The 20,730-nt window shown below is 42.0% G+C and overlaps 2 protein-coding genes across 2 annotated transcripts; one reads left to right on the top strand and one right to left on the bottom strand.

Moving 5' to 3' along the window:
* Positions 1–1,594: 1,594 nt before the first annotated feature.
* On the top strand, positions 1,595–4,899 carry LOC307121321 (uncharacterized protein). Its single transcript, XM_079808840.1, has 4 exons — positions 1,595–1,852; positions 2,084–2,191; positions 2,269–2,322; positions 2,557–4,899. The coding sequence occupies exons 1-4, from the start codon at positions 1,717–1,719 to the stop codon at positions 2,667–2,669; spliced, it is 411 nt and encodes a 136-aa protein (XP_079664966.1). The 5' UTR covers positions 1,595–1,716; the 3' UTR covers positions 2,670–4,899.
* A 6,794-nt stretch (positions 4,900–11,693) lies between these two features.
* On the bottom strand, positions 11,694–20,386 carry LOC307122355 (inhibitor of nuclear factor kappa-B kinase subunit beta-like). The gene is made up of 4 exons (XM_079810440.1): positions 20,231–20,386; positions 17,276–17,414; positions 16,828–16,935; positions 11,694–12,146 (listed from the first exon to the last, which is right to left on the bottom strand). The coding sequence occupies exons 1-4, from the start codon at positions 20,368–20,370 to the stop codon at positions 11,778–11,780; spliced, it is 756 nt and encodes a 251-aa protein (XP_079666566.1). The 5' UTR covers positions 20,371–20,386; the 3' UTR covers positions 11,694–11,777.
* Positions 20,387–20,730: the final 344 nt, after the last annotated feature.

Raw genomic sequence — 20,730 nt, 5'->3', positions numbered from 1 at the left:
CGAGCGGGCTGAGGCGACTGAGCCAGCGGCTGGGTGCAGCAGCTGGCCACCGGGGCAGTACGTGTTACAGCCTCAGTCTGCTCTGGGGCGGCCGAGAACCGTTGGGCGCAGTTCTCAGCCGCGCCGCCAAAGAGGCCAGCTTGGGATATGGGCGAGATGAGGAGGCGGGCGGGCTCACTCAGCCTCCCCACATCACCAGGTAAGGCCAGGTGTTTCTCCTGGACCACAGCTGAGGATATCGCCCAACCCAGGGAGTGTGTGGCCACCTTCACCGCCCAGAGGGCGCGATCAGCGGCGGCACGCAGTTCATAGAAGAGCCCTGGATCGGTTCCACCCTTGTGCATGTGCAAAGGGGCGGCGGCCTGCCCCGTAGCTCTGCAGGACCACGCCACCGAAGTAGATGAGCCCACAGGCTTTGGGAGGGTGCTTAGGACAGCCACGCCACGTCACAGCCCTCTCTGGACACCGTAGTGCGCAACAGAGAGTTCAACAGTGGGGGGGGACCCCAGTGTACCCTAGGCCGTGGCCCCATCAAGGGTAGAGAAGGCGGAGGAGGCCACCAAACGGTCACGGGAAGCACGGGGACTTCCGGGACCGCGTGATCTCCTCATGTACCTCGGGAGCGAAAGGCATTGAGGGCGGGGCCCATCGGCTGTTGGGTGCCGCCCCCAAAAACCGATCGCGCAACCACGAGCGCTCGTGACAGGGCGGAGTTCCACACCAGCCCGAGGCTCGCGGCTGGCCGAGATAACATGGCTGTCAACTCTAGGTCAGATCAGGCAGCGCTGACACACCCGAAGGCGGAGCACAACCTAATCGTCATCCCCAAAGGACTCTAGCCCACCTTGGGAAGCGGCGATCGACATCTCACTGCTATCTGGAGTGTGAACGGAACGAACGAGGCGTCAGAGACGGGCTGCTGTTTCAGTCCAGCACTCGCGGGAAGCGATGTGCGAGAGGGGGCTTGGCCCGAGGAATGATCGTCGGGGTTCTTAATACCACGGCACCGCCCTCAGGTCAACCTGGCCACCAGCCAAAGTACCACCTCTCTCGGAGACGGTAGATTGGGGTGTGGCAGAGGGGACTCTCTCTCCTCACGGAGATCACTGAGTCTCGACCGCGACATCACAATGGTCACGTTCCCACAGTGGGAACATGACACATCCACAAACACTGCCCGAACGTGCTGAAGCCCAAACACAGCAATGTACAACATGTACAAGTACAACACTAATATGTATCTGCCAAAATAAAGTATAAGTAGCATCTAATTTTACACATATTACAAAGAACTGCTACTTTTACATGGTGTAAACAGACTATATCACACAGTCCATTTAAAATATCTGTCTGTCCATTTTATTTGTCTTTATGCCAAGCAACTTACATGAACTTAAAAATAACAACATAAAACATAAAAATATATAAATTAAAACAAGACATATGTAATAAAGTAAAATAATATTGTAAAATAATAGATTATGAGGGAATTTTAAATCAAAATGATGGGCAATGGGAAAGTCTAAAGTTACCTCTGTTCCAGATCTAAAGGCTAACAGTAAGCCTGAAACAGTGGGCGTGACTTATGTATGTTGGCTAATGTGTAACTTTAAAAAGTGAAAGTGAACCTAACCACCACAGTATCACGTCACAGTTCATCAGTGCAGTTACTTCTACATCCTAAGGTCATTTGGAAAAGGCTCGAGCTCATTCAAAATGAGTTTTCAGATCTACTTTTTAGATACGATACACGAACTTGAGAGAATAACAGTGTCTGTGGCGAACTCAGAGGAGGATTTCAACAACACCACAGTGAAGGAGTTAAAAAGAAAACTCATTCCTGAAGACGAGCGTAAGTCGATCACCCAGACGGAAAACGGTCGTTTCCCGTTTTTTCGTTTGTAAAAACCCAGTCTTCTGTTGCATTGCCTGTCATAGGCTGTGTGAAGTATTGCGATGTGGACAAAGAAAGTCATTTGAATGTAGATTCAGTGTTTGAGATTGAGAAGTGTGCAAGTAAATAACACCGTTCAGCAGGCAGAATTTCTTTGATATACATGTGTGTTTGCTGTTTCTTTCACAGTTGAAAACACTATACTTCTCTACCGTTACAACACACTGAAGAAGAATCGCACACTTGGTTCCTACGGCGTTAAACACCAGGATCTTATCAGCACAGAACGCCGGGGAGGTATGCATTACACCAGTATTTCAAATGATATAAAGCATTTCTTCACAGTCTTAAACTAACTGAGCTTTTCATTTCAGCCACTTATACAGTGAGATGTGAGCTACATTCTTCTGAGGGTCATGTGAGCGAAGGTCAGGATCTCTTTTGAGTCAAAAGTCCACAAATGCTTATTTTCTCTGTCAGTGGTTTTGTATGAACATATTTATAATTCAATGTTTGCAGCTTTTATACACATTCAGCCTTTTTTTGACACTTTTTCTTTTTTTGTGCTTCATTTTAAGGCAATTAAAAATGTTATGATGTTGAGTGTAAAATACCTTAAGGCACAGATATTCAGATAAACGACTGTTTTGTGTCTCTCACAGTCACATATTCCTTTGAAGATGATGATGATGATGATGAAGATGAAGGTACAGAAATGCACAGGACTCAATCTATTGAACATTTGGCTCTGATGCAACAGCCCGACCACAAGTGATGTTCACATAATCCACAGAAATATATTCATACATCAGTTAAAGTGTCATACATTATCACCCATTAACATTCGTTATCAAATCTTCACATCTCAAGTCAGTGTCTAATGTAAAATGATTCCTTAAAGAATTAATTCATTACGATAAAGTAAAAAGAGTTTGGTTTTGTGCATAATGTGCATTTCCTGTATGTTTATGTACATTCATATGCAAATATTATAACCCTTTCTTTTACAGTTATTAAATCATGCGTGCACATGAATATTTGTATTCTGTGAGAATTTTCCCTTTGTTCTTTCAATGGCTGAACAGTTTCTATAATTCATTTCATCCGATCCAATCGGCTTTAACATTATCTCAGTTATGATTACTCAACACAACAAAAAAATTTGATGTTAACCATTTAAAAAATAATAATCATAACAATAATAATAAATTGACAGTTTTCATTAAGGTAAATAATAATTTTTCTAATGAAAATTTAAAGCATATCCATAAAAAAGTTTTTTTTTTTTTTAAATATTGAACACAATTCAAGTATCAACCTTTGTGGCAAACTTCTAGTTTGTATAACCCTACAGAGCAGAAGAGAGACAGAGAAGACCTTCTAACATTAAGTCCATTTTGAACCTTTAAATACTTCTGAATAATGATATTTATCAAAGTCCTCCTGTCTCTTATGGTTCTGCGTGAGCACATTATAATGCTGAAATGCAAGCCATAATTCCTAAACATGTTCACACTTGAAGAAAACATGATCATCAGTTTCAGTGTCTCTCTCACAGAAGCGCATGAATAGGCTTCCGTTGAAATCTTTTCATGTGAAGACAGAGAAACGTCATTTCAAGTCTTCAATAGCACTTCTTTGGCCAAATAATGGGATAGGAGAAAAACCTTATTTCCTTATCTTCATATATTTTCTTCTTAGTTGACTAGTAATTTTGGTTAACACACGTTCGAGACGGTTTGGTACTGAAATGCATACCTTTAACACATTCTGAATTATTGTTATGATGGATACTGCGATGGCTTTTATCATTTATTGATTTCTCTAATTGGGCACAGAATATAATCACAAAAATCTCTATTAACTTAATAACTCCAAGGATCCTGATTGGGGTCGGGAATGATATCATCAAGTATATACTTTAAGTTTTAAATGTCTGGAGGAGCTCTGAGCTCATATGAGGAGATATTTACATTTACATTTATGCATTTAGCAGACGCTTTTATCCAAAGCGACTTACAACTTGGGGGTATACATGAAGCGATAGGTCATGAATAAATCACTAGATATGATTCACTTTAGTATTTTATAGTAACTTATTTACACTAAATGACTCTGGGATCATTTCCGCCTGGATTTGGCCTACCTAAAGTGAAAAGCTTCCCATACCCACACACAGTTGTCTCTAAATACACAATTTTGGTGTCATTTGAAGTTCCATAAACACTGCTAAAAGTGATAAACATGTGTTGTCTGAGCTGTAATAACCCACAGAAATAGACGAAAGTGGCTGTGACAAGTTTTGGCTGCTTCCACTAGATGGCAGCAAATACTGGAAATGAAAATATTTTGTCTTTTATGTTGGATGCAAGATTTATTCAAATTAATCTGAAGGGAGGAATATTTCCTTTTTATGTAATTTCCGCCTAAAGTCTCCTCATATACAGTGGTATAAATGCAGTATACCAGTGTCATTTTACAGAAAACACATTACATAAAACACTGCTGAAAGTCATAAATATTATAGTATATGTTGTCTGTGCTACAATAAACAAACATATAAAATATAAAGTACAGACAAACAAAATGTTAGATTTTTTGGTTATAAATTCATTTTTGAAAGTGCAAATCTCAGTGCATGTAGTGGTGTGCTCTTATTACAGCTCAGACAACATATACTTAAATGTTTATAACTTTTAGCAGTATTTTATGTAATGTTTAGAGACCACTGTGGGTATGGGAATCTTTTCAATTTGGGGCGGAAATCGCCCAAAAATGGTCCAGAGCATAAGATGTTAATAAACCAAACCTTTCTAACATATGTGTACAGCCCATATTCTTCTGTCCATCCATGCACATACCTAAAAACAAAGACTTTCAATTATTCAGGATATATCTATTGTTTTGTTATGAGGTGTCGAAATATGAATTTCCAGTGATTGGATCAGCACGCAGGTCATCTTCCTCTGGCATCAGCTTCCGAATGCTTTGCAGTTGGTTGATGTAAAAAAAAAAAAAAAAGTGATTTATCAGAGAATACAGTAAAGCTTCATAAACAAATGAGATTCAGCGAGGGATTTGATTGGGTTTGTGTATTTATTTACAAAGTATTGTTCTAAAATTGATAAGTACCTACATTAATGTGTATATGTATTTTGGTATTTTTAGCATCTGTTACCCTTTACTTAAAGCCCTTATACATAATGCACTATAAAGGTATAATGTGCATTATATATTTTCATAAATAACGTAACCTAAGTTAAAATATATATTGTGTGTTATTGTTCCTTCTACATTTCGCTGTAAGCTGATAAACCTGGCTCATGAGACACACCAGGGAATTCATGGGTACCAAAGGCAAACAGCACATTGTAGATGAGACGATTTGAGACGATTTTTTTTATTGGTTGCATGTGATCCTTATTTATTATTACATTCACCTGTGTTTTGTCCCTTAAAATCTGCAACGCCAGCTTACTTTCCAGGTATTTCCACAGTAGCGCCCCTGAGAATAAAGTGGATATATCTTGTACATAATCCATCACCATACGGAGAAAGTGTTACCAAAAAAATATTGCCTAACATAAAAATAAAATACAATACAATAAAATACCCAAATACAAGTAGTCATTGGCTAACATTACTTAGGCTACGTATAAAGAAACAAAATGCATGTGTCATGGATACATAAAATGAAATAGCCTCCTCATGGACAATAAGGAATTTATTTTAATCTAACCATGTTATTGATGAAAACTGAAATAATAGTTTTTAACAATACATGTGCTAGTTATTAAAGATAGTGAATCAATGTTTTTGAAAAAATATTAAACATATAATATGTAAAATGTATATTACAAATATAAATAAAATGTTTAATATTACAGTAAAAGTAACATCTTTAATGTAACTGTTTGAAATCACATCATTGCTGTTTGAGTTGTGCTGAAGCTGAAGAGATTTAACACTTGTTGTGGATGTGTTCCCATAATAACACGCTGAAACACAGCAACTGAGCCCAAAGAGTTCACAACGCTTTATTACAATAGTGTATACAATTATAATCTTATGAATATGACATCCCCAATCAGTTATTAATGTTATGATAACATTATATGATTGTTATATGAGTGCGGTGGTCCCAGTTCCGGTGGTCCAGAAACAGAGGAGGAGAAGGAAGGCTTCCTCCGTGATTGTTCCGGTGGTCCCAGTTCCAGGGGATCCTGTTCCGGTGGTCCCGAGTACGGTGGTTCCAGTTCCAGGGGTCCTGAGTGCGGTGGTCCCAGTTCCAGGGGTCCAGAGTGCGGTGGTTCCAGTTCCGGGAGTCCTGAGTGCGGTGGTCCCAGTTCCAGGGGTCCAGAGTGCGGTGGTTCCAGTTCCGGGAGTCCTGAGTGCGGTGGTCCCAGTTCCAGGGGTCCAGAGTGCGGTGGTTCCAGTTCCGGGAGTCCTGAGTGCGGTGGTCCCAGTTCCAGGGGTCCAGAGTGCGGTGGTTCCAGTTCCGGGGGTCCTGAGTGCGGTGGTCCCAGTTCCAGGGGTCCAGAGTGCGGTGGTTCCAGTTCCGGGAGTCCTGAGTGCGGTGGTCCCAGTTCCAGGGGTCCAGAGTGCGGTGGTCCCAGTTCCGGGGGTCCTGAGTGCGGTGGTCCCAGTTCCAGGGGTCCAGAGTGCGGTGGTTCCAGTTCCGGTGGTCCCGAGTACGGTGGTTCCAGTTCCGTGGGTCCTGAGTGCGGTGGTCCCAGTTCCAGGGGTCCAGAGTGCGTTGGTTCCAGTTCCAGGGGTCCTGAGTGCAGTGGTCCCAGTTCCAGGGGTCCGGAGTGCGGTGGTTCCAGTTCCGGGGGTCCTGAGTGTGGTGGTCCCAGTTCCAGGGGTCCAGAGTGCGGTGGTTCCAGTTCCGGGGGTCCTGAGTGTGGTGGTCCCAGTTCCAGGGGTCCCGAGTACAGTGGTTCCAGTTCCGTGGTTCCTGAGTGCGGTGGTCCCAGTTCCAGGGGTCCTGAGTGCAGTGGTCCCAGTTCCAGGGGTCCTGAGTGCAGTGGTCCCAGTTCCAGGGGTCCAGAGTGCGGTGGTTCCAGTTCCGGGAGTCCTGAGTGCGGTGGTCCCAGTTCCGGGGGTCCTGAGTGCGGTGGTCCCAGTTCCGGGGGTCCTGAGTGCTGTGGTCCCAGTTCCGGGGGTCCTGAGTGCGGTGGTTCCAGTTCTGGGGGTCCTGAGTTCGGTGGTTCCAGTTCTGGGGGTCCTGAGTGCGGTGGTTCCAGTTCCAGCAGTCCTGAGTGCGGTGGTCCCAGTTCCGGGAGTCCTGAGTGCGGTGGTCCCAGTTCCGGTGGTCCCGAAACAGAGGAGGAGAAGGAAGGCTTTCTCCGTGACTGTTCCGGTGGTCCCAGTTCCAGGGGATCCTGTTCCGGTGGTCCTGAGTACGATGGTTCCAGTTCCGGGGGTCCTGAGTGTGGTGGTCCCAGTTCCGGGGGGCCTGAGTGCAGTGGTTCCAGTTCCGGGGTCCTGAGTGCGGTGGTCCCAGTTCCGGGGTCCTGAGTGCGGTGGTCCCAGTTCCGGGGGTCCTGAGTGTGGTGGTCCCAGTTCCGGTGGTCCTGAGTGTGGTGGTCCCAGTTCCGGGGGTCCTGAGTGTGGTGGTCCCAGTTCCGGGGGGCCTGAGTGCAGTGGTTCCAGTTCCGGGGGTCCTGAGTGCGGTGGTGCCAGTTCCGGTGGTCCCGAGTGCGGTGGTCCCAGTTCCGGTATGTTTTGGTATGTATATGGTATGTTTTCAAGTTGTTGTTTTTGTTATTCTTGATTAAATGTTTTCCCCCTCATGGGTTTTGTTTTGCTATTATGTTTGTTTTATTCTAATAAATTCCCTTTCCCTGCAAATGAGTCCTCACCCCAGTTTTTCCATTACCTCCGTTCATCTTCAGAGACAAATTAAGATATTTGTGTTGAAATCCGAAGGCTTAGTGAGGCCTGCATAGCCAGCAATGACATTTGCTCTCAAGATCCATTATTTAAATTAAGTATTAATGTATAACAACTTTGATTATTATGTACATCTCAAGAAATAATTACAGCATTAAAAATTTAAAAAAGTTTATATTGCATTATGGCTTTAAGTAAAAAGATAGCTCTGTTGTGTGTGTCTGGCTGTTGCTAGTTTGTGTGTGTCTATATGTTTATGGCTTCTTTTACTGCAAGCTGTTTCTTCACTTTTATTATGACCGAAAAACACTTTTAAATCTTCAAATCACCACTGATGTGAGATGGTGGTCCAGTGGGTTAAACCATGGAACTGATATGCAGAAGGTTGCTGGTTCGATCCCAGCGGTCACCACCACCACCACCTCCTTGAGCAAGGCACTTTACTCCATGTTGCTCCAGGGGGATTGTCCCTGTAATAAGGCTTTGGATAAAAGCGTCTGTCAAAATGCATAAATGAGATGTGCCATGACATTCTCCCCCTCCCTTTCTAGCATCCTTACCACCATGTGAGATGGTGGTCCAGTGGGTTAAACCATGGAACTGATATGCAGAAGGTTGCTGGTTCAATCCCAGCGGTCACCACCAGTGTGTCCTTGGGTTAAACCATGGTTGCTGGTTCGATCCCAGTGGTCACCACCAGTGTGTCCTTGGGTTAAACCATGGTTGCTGGTTCGATCCCAGTGGTCACCACCAGTGTGTCCTTGGGTTAAACCATGGTTGCTGGTTCGATCCCAGTGGTCACCACCAGAGTGTCCTTGGGTTAAACCATGGAACTGATAAGCAGAAGGTTGCTGGTTCGATCCCAGTGGTCTCCACCAGTGTGTCCAGTGGGTTAAACCATGGAACTGATATGCAGAAGGTTGCTGGTTCGATCCCAGCGGTTACCACCAGTGTGTCCTTGACCACCAGTGTGTCCTTGAGCAAGGCCCTTTACTCCATGTTGCTCCCTGTAATAAGGGGCACTGTAAGTCGCTTTGGATAAAAGCGTCTGCCAAATGCATAAATGTAAATGTTCCGCCTTTTCTACGCCATCCTCAGTATCCTTTCCTTGGGAAAATGCGCAGGAAAAGACGGGGTAAGTGTGACGGTGTGGCCGTCAAGATCAAGCTCCTGCTCCGGACAGGCAGCAAGATTAATCTTCATCTTAGGCTGTCTACGAGAGAAGGTGATTACAACCAATGCATCAGCTGGTGCAAAACTGCGTGCACTTAATCCTGGAACGTACTGGGGTGCATAGAGCAACGCAGCTGACTGAGGATTTAGTGCTGATAAAAATAGCTCTGATCATCGCGTGGCCTGTGATAAATAAGATGTTTATTCTCAAGGACTTTTTCATTTCACAAGCGTTGGATTTCCTATTATATCACTGAAACGTGGCTTTCAAATGGAGACCCATCCCCTTTTTCTGAACTTTCACTACCCTACTGTAAATTTGTGAACTCCACTCGTTCTGGGAGACGGGGTGGCGGTCTGGTTTCATTTTTTAAAGAATGGTTTCAATGTCGGATGTTACAAACGACAACATATAACAGGTTTGAACTGCAATTGCTGATTGTGGACATTCCGCTAGTTATTGCTGTAGTCTATAGGCCTCCAAAGTCACATAAAGACTTTCTGACTGAATTTTCAGACTTTTTGGGGGGAACTTTTTGTTAGGTTTTTAATCATTGGGGATTTTAATATTCATGTCTGCTGCCCTTCAAGTTCACTTGCAAAGGACTTTATTAACCTAACGGAAGGTTTTGATATAGTGCAGCATGTAAAATGACCTACTCATATTCATGGCCACACACTTGATCTTATAATGTCACATGGGTTCTCTATGGGTGAGGTCGAGATATGTGTCCATAATTTCTCTGACCATAAACCCATTATATTCCACATACCATCAGCACTGAATACTATCAAACCTCAGCTCACCTGTCACCGAGGATCACTGCTAACACTGCTACTTTATTTGCTTCATTGTTTGTTGAGTTGTCCCAACCCTCTATGCTTGGTCTTTGTGAGTTTAGCCCGGATGAGCTTCTTTATGGTTTTAACTCTCTTTGCACTATGATTTTGGACTCTACGGCTCCACTGAGGCCCAAATCTCACAAGCTGACTCCTGAGCCATAGTTGAATAACACCACTCGGGCATTGAGACAGGCATGTAGAAAGGCCGAAAGGAAGTGGAAAAAGGACAAACTTCAGGTATCATATGAAATTCTAAAGGACTCTCTTGTTAAATACCAGAAGTCTGTGAGAGCAGCTAAGTCAGCCATTTTTTGGGTATTATAGACAAAAACCAGTACCATTGCAAAGGCTGTGCCAAGTGTGCGATCTTCAAAGCTGAACATGCGCTTGCCCCCAAAAACGCTGGATGCACCAATGCCGGCTAGCGCTTGTGAAGAGAATAACAACTGTTAAAGAGCAAATAAGAAATACATTAACCTCTTAACTGTCACCGCACCTGGCGCTCTTTTTTTGATCACCTTTTTTTCGTATCATATATTTTAGTAATTATCATAAATTAGGTATCATTCGAAAGCTTACGAACTCAAAATTCATCCTGTGAAAACCGTTTTGAAATTGGACATTGCGTTACCATGGAAATTGTACTTTAAATTCTTCTAGCGGGCTCCTCCCCCTAGTGGGCGGTGTCATGTTTCATATTACAACAAATATTTTAACTACTTTATAATCAAAATCTTTTCTAATCTTGACACATATCGTCGGAAAGGTCTGAGTCTAAAGGGTCCATATTTGGGGACTGTTTTGTGATGGAAGGGATATTTGGACAGAAATGTACAGGAAAATGCATCAAAAAAACAATCAATGGAATTTGAATGACACCCGGTGGCTGTTTTTGGTACAGCACCCTAAACAACATCTCATGGAGACTTTAATTTTTGTGATATCAACTTCAAATTTGGAACACAACTTGGTTAGACATATGGCTTTGATTTTATAGTGACTTTTATATAGTGATTTTTGTAAAATATATATTTTATATAAAATAATTATTTAGTACAGTATTTTTATTTACAGTAAATTTAAACTTCCATAACTTTTTCATACTTTCATATTTTGAATTGCTTTCACTTTAGAAATAATCTATCTGCCAAGTGTCTGCTTTAAAACAAGACCAAACTTAGGTCTATATACCAAAGCATTCTTGAATTATAGCCCTTTCATTCTTTCTAGTCTGTTAAAAATGATTAGTGCATCCCTTGCTAAAATACCAAATACATAAAAACACACCCCCAAAAAATGCACTACAAGCACTTCATTCTTTATTATTACTATTTTTTGTTACAATAATAATCATCAAAACAATGAGATAAGACATGGGAACTACTTGAACTACTTGATGACCAACACATATTAAATCAAAACTCTTATATTTCAGCTTCTTCTGTGTACAAACATATGAATTGTGTATTTTTCCAACTGCAGTTGTGGTGTTAAATGTATGAAATCATAATCAACTATCACGCATAGATATGATGAAAAACCTGCACCTTGAATACAAAGAAGTCTTTGTGTTCACACACAAACTTCAAATATTAAGAGTACTGTATGAACTAATACAAAAATATTAGCATCCTAATTTAATAACATGTATGTCTAAAAATATTACAAAAGTTATACTTACACTGTCAGAAAAAAGGTACATTGCTGTCACTGGGGCGGTACCCTAAGGTACAAAACCGAAAAGGTACTAATATGCACTCTTAAAGTACTGATATGTACCTTTTAGGGGTGAGTAAGGTACAAAGATGTACCTTTTCACTTTTGTACCTTAGGGTACCGCCCCAGTGACAGCAATGTACCTTTTTTTTCTGAGAGTGTATGGAAGAGCTGATCAGAAAACTATGAAAATATTATATTATAAATTTTAAGGAAAAAACCCTCACATCTTTAGTGATAATAACCTTCGAGCTATTCATTTCTGTAACAGAGAAAGCCCAGCATCTAGAATGTCTGAGTAGATATCGTCCATTGTAGCTCTGCGTTTAGGTTTGGTCTTGACCATGTTGGAAACAGGAATACGATATGGATTACCAGATAAGCATGACCTGACGTCGCTTCCCCTGATCGCTGTAGGGAGTCTTGCTCTGGGTGTGATTAGGAGCTCGGCTGTGATTTTGCCCATTGCCCACACATCAGAGCCCTTGTCTCTTTTAAATCCTTGATGAACTTCAGGAGCAGCGTAATACCTATTGCCTCCTTCTTGACCAGAGAAAAGCCCATTTCTATCAAATTTTGCAAGGCCCAAGTCAATAATCACTGCCCGATGAGTGCTATATTCCACCTGCAAACAGATGGGAAAAAACATTAGCGTATCATACAGACGCCTGATCTGCGATAAGATCTGCTGATTATAATGATGTGCTATCAAACCAAGTATTTCAGACTGGCAGGGACTAAAAGTAAAATGTTCTACGTTTTTCGATGTACAGTGAATCCGGAAAGTCTTCACAGCGCTTCACTTTTTCCACATTTTGTTATGTTAGAGCCTTATTCCAAAATGGATTAAATTCATTATTTTCCTCAATTCTACAAACAATAGCCCATAATGACAACGTGAAAGAAGTTTGTTTGAAGTCTTTGCAAATGTATTTAAAACATAAAAAGCATCAGTATTCACAGCCTTTGCTCAATACTTTGTCGAAGCATCTTTGGCACAATCACAGCCTCGGGTCTTTTTGAGTTTGATGCTAAAGCTTGGCACACTATTTTTGGGGCAGTTTCTTCTTCTTCTCCAGCTCCATCAGGTTGGATGGGGAGCGTCGGTCACAGCCATTCTCAAATCTCTCCAGAGATGTTCAATCGGGTTCAGGTCTGGGCTCTGGGTCACCCAAGGACATTCACAGAGTCGTCCCGTAGCCACTCCTTTATCTTGGCTGTGTGCTTAGGGTCGCTGTCCTGTTGGAAGATGAACCTTCAACCCAGTCTGAGGTCCAGTGCACTCAGGAGCAGGTTTTCATCAAAGATGTCTCTGTACATTGCTGCATTCATCTTTCCCTCAATCCTGACTAGTCTCCCAGTTCCTGCTGCTGAAAAACATCCCCACATCATGATGCTGCCACCACCATGCTTCACTGTAGGGATGGGATTGGCCAGGTGATGAGCGGTGCCTGGTTTCCTCTAGACATAACTCTTTCCATTCAGCCAAAGAGTTCAATCTTTGTTTCATAAAACCAGAGAATTGTGTTTCTCATGTTCTGAGAGTCTTTCAGTGCCTTTTGGCAAACTCCAGGCGGGCTGTCCTCTTCCTGAGGAGTGGCTTCCATCTGGCCACTCCCCCACACAGGCCTGACACAGGCCTAGGAAGAGTCCTGGTGGTTCCAAACTTCTTCATGTACGGATGATGGAGGTCACTGTGCTCATTGGGACCTTCAGTGCAGGAAAATGTTTCTGTACCCTTGCCCAGATCTGTACCTCCATACAATCCTGTCTCGGAGGTCTACAGACAATTCCTTGGACTTCATGGCTTGGTTTGTGCTCTGACATGCACTGTTAACTGTGGGACCTTATATAGAAAGTAGGGGTAGCACGGTTCACAAAACCCACGGTTCGGTTCGTATCCCGGTTTTAGGGTCACAGTTTTCGGTTCTGTACCGTTGTTGTTGTTGTTGTTTTTAATCGTTAACACTCCAGAAATGTACTTCAGCATATGGTATATATGGCTTAATCATCCACAATTTAGGATACAGTATTAAAAATTGTTATATCAAGTTGTTTCCTAACTGGCTGTCTACCGAGTCCGACACATTGGCGTAACATTTTTCATGTTAATCATATCAATTTTGATCAGAACAATGCACTGTGGCTTTAATTCAGCTGACCTGATTAACACATTTCACCATGAAGTGTCCCGTGTGTTTCACAATCACCATATGACATCCAGCGCTGTGAAAAAATAACATCAAATACACGAAAACACAACACTGCCAGAAGTTTCTGCCCAAACTTCAAAGGCATGTTTAAATTATTAAAACTAGAAGCATCTTAACTTTTAAATGTTACATTTATCATGTGAACTACTTATATACAACATATGCATGTGTGTATTAGACAGAGGGGAACACGGTCGCATTTGCAGCAGATATTTGCTGCCCATCATAAATCAAAGCACGAGACAGACAGTGGTCGGAGGAGAACACCGGAAAATGTGACATAATGGACAATATTCGTCTGTATTTGCAATCCACGAGCCGCGGTTCAGCTGCGCGACTCGCGAGACAAACACTGCCAGTGTGTGTGTGTGTGTGTGTGTGTGTGTGTGTGTGTGTGTGCAACGGGCACGCGCGGCTCCCGCTCTCCGCACTGCATCTGCCCTACTATACGATGCTAGCACATCCTCCAACTCCGGGCAGCCTTCCTTATCTCGCCCACTTTCATTTCTACATGTGACGTGACCTGCAGCACTCCCCTTTTACTTTACTGTATGTCCACACACACACACACACACACACACACACACACACACACACACACACACACACACACACACCTCTTATTTAGCGCGAAAAGGACACCCACTGTCTGAGGTAACATACGGGCACGATGCGCGAACCGTGCGACGCACACACTCCGAACCGAGACAAGCGAACCGAACGGTTTGGTTTTTTTCCATGTACCGTGCCACCCCTAATAGAAAGGTGTGTGTCTTTCCAAATCATGTCTAATCAGCTGAATTGACCACAGGTGGACTCCAGTGGTGTAGTCTAGTTTTTTGTAGTGAGTATACTGTGATTTTTTTTTTCCCCTCCCAGCCTCATACGCACCCATCCAACATTCCAATTTATTATAAGCGACAACAGACATGTCAGCTGATAAAACCTGTGCTCCAGGTACCATATTCATATAGTATAATCATTCTTAAAGGTATAGTTCACCCAAAAATTAAAATTGTGTTGTAATTTCCTCACCCTCAAGTTGTTTCTCTCTTCTGTTTAACACAAAAGATGATATTTTGAAAAATGTTGGTAATCAGACAGTTGACTTCCACAGTAGGAAAAAATATAGACTATGAAAGTCAATGGGTGCTGCCAACTGTCTGATTACCAACATTTTTCAAAATATCATCTTGAAAAAGGCTATTGAAGCTATCTATTGAAAAATGAATCTCTTTGCAATAGCTAATTACAATAACTACACTGTAAAAAAAAATTCAGGTCTCCAATTGAAAATGTTCTAGTGACTGATCACATCTAAATTTTTCAGTTGGCCAAATTGAATTTCTGTGAATTGATGCAATTTAATTAACAGAAATTCAATTTTTTACAGTGTATTGATAACTAATATCACCATATAGTAATTTATTGGTGTAAATGTTTTAAATTAGACGTGTGCCAGTATCTGTAATGCAATATACCCATAATCTTATTATAGGCTATGCTTCAGCTTTCATTTTATATTCTTAAATTTGATCTACAAATTAAATTAGAATAAGACACTGTAGGGCTGTTGCCAATTAAATTAAATCATTTACACTGAAAATGTTGAGAGATTGTTTTAAATATTTTTGAATATACAATTAAGAAATGTTGGAAATAAAACATTAAACTAACCCACCAGTAGGTGGCAGAATGTAAACGTTGTTGTTGTGGGAATATCTAAATCTTACCCAGATACAGCAATGCTATTTTCTGATTGGCTGTTCGGTAGCTATATTTTTTATTTGATTGGCTGGTGTCCAAATGGTCCCCAATAGTCCAAAAACGTTAGTGATTCGCAATCGCAACCACAGTCTATGTTCGCAACACAGACGGGGTTAGTTTATGAATGAAAGTTCTGTCACAAAAGCAGACCCCCCCTCCCCATCCCCCCCTCCCAAAACCCCCCCCCACAGAACATGACTTTACTTGTATACAGTAGTATAATATAATATATCATTAATATATAATTTCTATAGGCCTATGCAATTATTTGTAAAAAAAAAAATATGTAAAATTATGTAGATCACTTTTACTATTTACATAAGCTGCTTATACTATTTATGTAAACTGCTTTTATTTATATTTCATTGCAACTTTAAACAGGTCTAAGGAGTTTGTTGTTTTCATGTAGCCTTGGCAACTAGCCGACCTGAAAAATATGCACATGAAATGAAACTTGTTTAACTCAACCATAACATGTCAGTTACAAACTGTACAGGGTGCAATATTGTCATTATGTTTATACTTTATACTTTTGTTTTTTGGGGCACTCTCCCTCTGCCATGGCGCTCCAGTTTTACACTGAGCTGATTCGGTTCGGGAGAAGAGATAAAAGCCCACCCACACTGACAATTGATTGGTTGACTTAGCGAAACAAGCCAATCAGGATGCTCTCCGTCTTACATGCGCTTCATTAGGTGCACACCAGCACACACACGTAAGGTCTCTCGCTCTCGCTCGCTCTCTGCCGTGCGCACGTGCACAGTCTGTGTCTCACATGCGCGCTCTTGCTCGCTCGCTCTAGATTGCGGGAGAATTTAACTAATTTGCGGGCATCAGGGAGCCGCTATAAATATGCGGGAGACTCACGGAACTTCCGGGAGACTTGGGATGTCTGCAAAACGATGTTGTTACGTATCCACACGCTTTTTTAAGTGGGTATACGGAAATCCTTGGCCTTTCCTAGTGTGTATACGGCGTATACCTGCGTATCACGTAGACTACACCACTGGTGGACTCCAGTCGAGCTGTAGAAACATCTCAAGGATGATCAGTGGAGACAGGAGCTCCTGCTCAATGTTCAGTGTCATGGCAAAGGCTGAGAATACTTAAATGTGATTTTTTTTATTTTTATAAATTTGCTAAGATTTCAAACAAACTTCTTAATGCTGTCATTATACGGTATTGTTTGTAGAATTTTGAGGAAAATAATTAATTGAATCCATTTTGGAATAAGGCTGTAACATAGCATAAAATGTGGAAAAAGTGAAGCGCTGTGAAGACTATCCGGATGCCCTGTAAACCTGCTGAAGCCAGAAACACACTCACCATGATGTTGTCAGGTTTGAGGTCCTGGTGGATGATGTTTAAATTGTGCATTTCTCTGAGTCCAGAACACATGCCAGTGATAATCGTGACTAAGACTGATTCAGTAAGCTGTTAAAAAAAGAGATAATGCATTTTCTATTAAAGACATTATATATTATATATTTATTAAAGACGTTATATAAATAAATAAAGGTACAAATATAATATAATTTAAATGTATATAATCCAGACGACTAAGTGTTTTGATTGAACGTTTTGGTTATTTCCGGATGATTTGGTTTTAATCGTTTTTCTTTTTAATATTATTTTGATGATTTCTGAAGCAAGCATTTGTAAAAATTGGTCAAATAAACTGAAGTACATCAAGCATTAACAAGTTGCAAAAAAGTGAAATTTTTCTTCCTAATGTATAACACAAACTTGATTTGATATTGATTTAGAACAGTACCTGTATAGATATGTGGGATGTAAACATAACTTTTTCCAGATCCTTTCCAGAAATATATTCCAGAGGAATGTTCCACTTGAGCTCTTTATCTAGCCGAGGATCGCAGATGAGTTTCACCACATTTGGATGAGAAATTGATCTGAGATTGAAATACATGAGTTGGAGTCTTAATTTTGAGACCACACATGGTCTGGATCTGGGTCTCAGCTAATGGTCACAATCAAGACTACATTAACTTTTCATTGTGCTAACAGTGACCATATCCTCAACCACAGGTCGACTGTATCTTGATTGCATTTTTGCATGAATTCAAAGCTCAGGGCTGCATTTCCCGATAACGTTGTCTCTTAGCGCGCTACGAAGACTCTAAAGGTATAACTTAACTAAAGGTATACCATTTCTAGGTGTGTTCCTCGAACTATACCTTAGGAGGTTACTTAAGGTAAACCTTCTTAAGTGCGACGTTAGCAGGTGCTGTCCGTGGCGGCGGTGCTGAAGTGGCTTATATCGATAGCTCAAGAATCGATTATTTACTCTATGCAGGGGTTGTTTCACTGCTTTATGCGAATTTTTTATATTTTATTTTTTTATAAAAGAAGCACTTCAGAAATAGTTGAACTTGCAAACTAAATTTTATATAATTCTGACATGAGTACGCGAACCAGCAATTTCATGCTCAACCGCATCATGCGTCAACCCGCTACACTAACTGGCAGTATGCCTTCACTGGCATTTGAAAGAGTCATTTATATTATTACAATATATTTTCCATAGTGTGTTAATTTACTCCACAATCAGGGATGATTGCCCAGCAGCTGCATTACATTATTGTGTAAATAACTAATTTCTGTTACTGAATGAACGCTCCACAACAGATCAAATCTCTGCCGTTCGCTTGCTGATAGAGAAGACCTATGAATTCCGTAAAGACCGACATCTTTACATCGGGTTCATAGATCTGAAGGCTGCATTTGACACCGTTTGCCACACTTCACTGTGGAGTATCCTACACGCCCTTGGAGCACCACCCAAGATCGTTGCCCTGTTCAAGTTGCTTTATAGCAACGCTCAGAGCTGTGTCCGCATCAACGGCAGAGACTCAGACTGGTTTCCCATCTCCAGTGGCGTTCGCCAGGGCTGCGTGGCTGCTCCCGACCTCTTCAACTGCATCATTGACCATCTGATGTCCAGGGTTTGTGAGCGGGTCCCCGGAGTGTCCTTTGGCAGTTACACCCTGACTGACCTGGAGTATGCTGACGACACCATCCTGCTCAGCACGTCCTACAGCCAGCTGAGAGACGCTCTGGGCATATACAGTGAAGAGGCTGAGAAGCTTGGCCTTCAGGTGAGCTGGGCGAAAACCAAGTTCATGTACGTCGGTGACGGACCGCATCCACCTTCCCTGCTGCTTGGCAATGACATTGTAGAGCCTGTCAAAAGCTTTGTGTATCTGGGATCCATAGTGACAGACAACGGGGACCTAAAACCAGAGATTACCCGCAGAAGAGCCCTGGCTGCGTCAGCCCTACAGTCTCTCTGGAAACCACTCTGGCGGCACCAGACCATCTCACGCAAGACGAAGCTTCGGATCTACAACTCCGCAGTACTCTCCATCCTGCTTTATGGCTCGGAGACTTGGCCCTTAAATAAGACACTGGCTACAAGATTAGATGGTTTTGATAGCAGGGCTCTCAGAACCATCGAGAACATCAGGTGGCCCCAGCGGGTTTCCAATCAAGTGCTTAGAGCCCGCATGTGCCAGCCCAGAGCATCCTGCCTAGCTGCGCAACGTCGCACCCGCTGGTTCGGCCATGTCCTCCGCCTCCCTCCTGACCATCCGACGAGAGCCATTCTCCAGTTTGATCCAAGAGCCGCAGGATGGAGACGACCACGAGGTAGACCCCGCACCCGATGGCTTGACGTCCTAGCAGGCGACCTCCAACAACATGGAGTTGCTGTGGAGGATGCAGAGCAGCTGGCACAAGACCGTCAGCACTGGAAACAACTGGTTCATCTGGTCGGCTCAACGCACAGGGATAGGACACCCCCCTACCCATTGCAGGAGCCAAAATAGAATAGAATAGAATAGAATGAACGCACCGCCACCCCGAGGTGTTACTCAGCCCATATCCATCCCCAACCACCTCCAGAAAACTCCCCATGGCATAAAAACGGAGAGCCGCCAGCAGCTGGATTTCAGGGCTGAGAGGGTAGCTCCGTCCAGTTTGTCTCGACAAAGTTGGACCAACAAGATCTAAAAGCTGCTCAATTTGCTGTCGTGGCAGGCGAAATTTATTTTGAATAGCGGCTTCTGACATGGTAGCCAGGGGACTAAAGTTTTCACGTATGAAATAGTGCATATACACTAAATGGCTCCGCGGACGGCGCCGTCTTTGATTTAGCACAACTATTCGCTGTCTCGCTGCCATAGTTTGACCAAACTCCCCTCCACAATCATTCCCTTTAAATAGGCTCCTAAGCTTTTCCTGTCTAATGGTTTGCCAGCTGATGTACCTTTGGATAATATAATTAAAAATCTAACAAACATTAGTGTAATGACAATTGTAATCCTTTCATTAAAAAAAATTAGCCTGATTGAACATTAGGTGTATATTACAACTTCAGAATTATATTCGTATAGACTGACATGTAAAGACGCTTTTTGCACAGTGGTGGCCACTAGTGGAATTAACTGTCAATAGTGATAAGGTATGGCTAAGAGTGGTCCAGACCAACATTACGAAAGTAATACTTACAGAAGGTATTCTTAACTAAGATAGTTTCGGGAAACACGTATTAACGTTAAGGTACACCTTAAGGTATAACTTAAGAACGACGTAGTGTTAAGAAGGTTTCGGGAAATGCAGCCCAGAACAGTTACTTAATCCCTGTACAGTCTCCATAAATCCAACATTTCAGTGTTTAGTCAACAGGATTATAGATGCTTTTACTTACCGATACACTCTCTTCTCTCTGTCAATGTCTTCCTTTGTCATTAATGAAGCAGGCACTTTCTTTAGAGCTGCATGTCTACCTCTTATTATTACATGGTAAACCTTTCCAAAACCTCCTTGATCTTGAGTAAGAAGAGCCATCTGGAGAAGTCAATTTCTTTGAGGTACAAAAAGATTAAAAAAAATATTATTAACACTTACTATGAAGCCCATGCTAATAATGAATTATAGCCCCATTTATACTTATTTATAAGAAAGTAATACTATTCAAACAATATATTAAGAACTATCCTGCATTATATATAAAATACACTCACACACACACAAGAAAATGTAATTTAAGGAATTTGAGGATGGTGAGTGTGAGGTTTTGCATTCACAGAAATTAAAAGAATGCATCTCTAAAGTGTTTTAAATCCTTATTAACTATCCAATTGAATATTCCTTTATCTAAATATTTGATTTTAATATATATATATATATATATATAATTGAAAAAGT

Source organism: Gobio gobio, assembly GCF_949357685.1.
Source record: "Gobio gobio genome assembly, chromosome: 25".
Lineage (NCBI taxonomy): Eukaryota > Metazoa > Chordata > Actinopteri > Cypriniformes > Gobionidae > Gobio > Gobio gobio.
Note: the sequence above shows the minus strand (reverse complement) of the source record. Positions and strands in the feature narration are given on the sequence as shown.

Bases quoted from the DNA above. Each gene is read 5' to 3' on its own strand.
- LOC307121321 (XM_079808840.1), top strand. From the start codon at position 1,717: ATGAGTTTTCAGATCTACTTTTTAGATACGATACACGAACTTGAGAGA. The intron at 2,192-2,268 runs GTATGCATTACA...TTTTCATTTCAG, and splicing joins CAGCACAGAACGCCGGGGAG to CCACTTATACAGTGAGATGT. The intron at 2,323-2,556 runs GTCAGGATCTCT...TGTCTCTCACAG, and splicing joins TGAGGGTCATGTGAGCGAAG to TCACATATTCCTTTGAAGAT.
- LOC307122355 (XM_079810440.1), bottom strand. From the start codon at position 20,370: ATGGCTCTTCTTACTCAAGATCAAGGAGGTTTTGGAAAGGTTTACCAT. The intron at 17,415-20,230 runs GTAAGTAAAAGC...TTTCAATCTCAG, and splicing joins AGAGAGAAGAGAGTGTATCG to ATCAATTTCTCATCCAAATG. The intron at 16,936-17,275 runs GTACTGTTCTAA...TTTTTTTAACAG, and splicing joins CATCCCACATATCTATACAG to CTTACTGAATCAGTCTTAGT.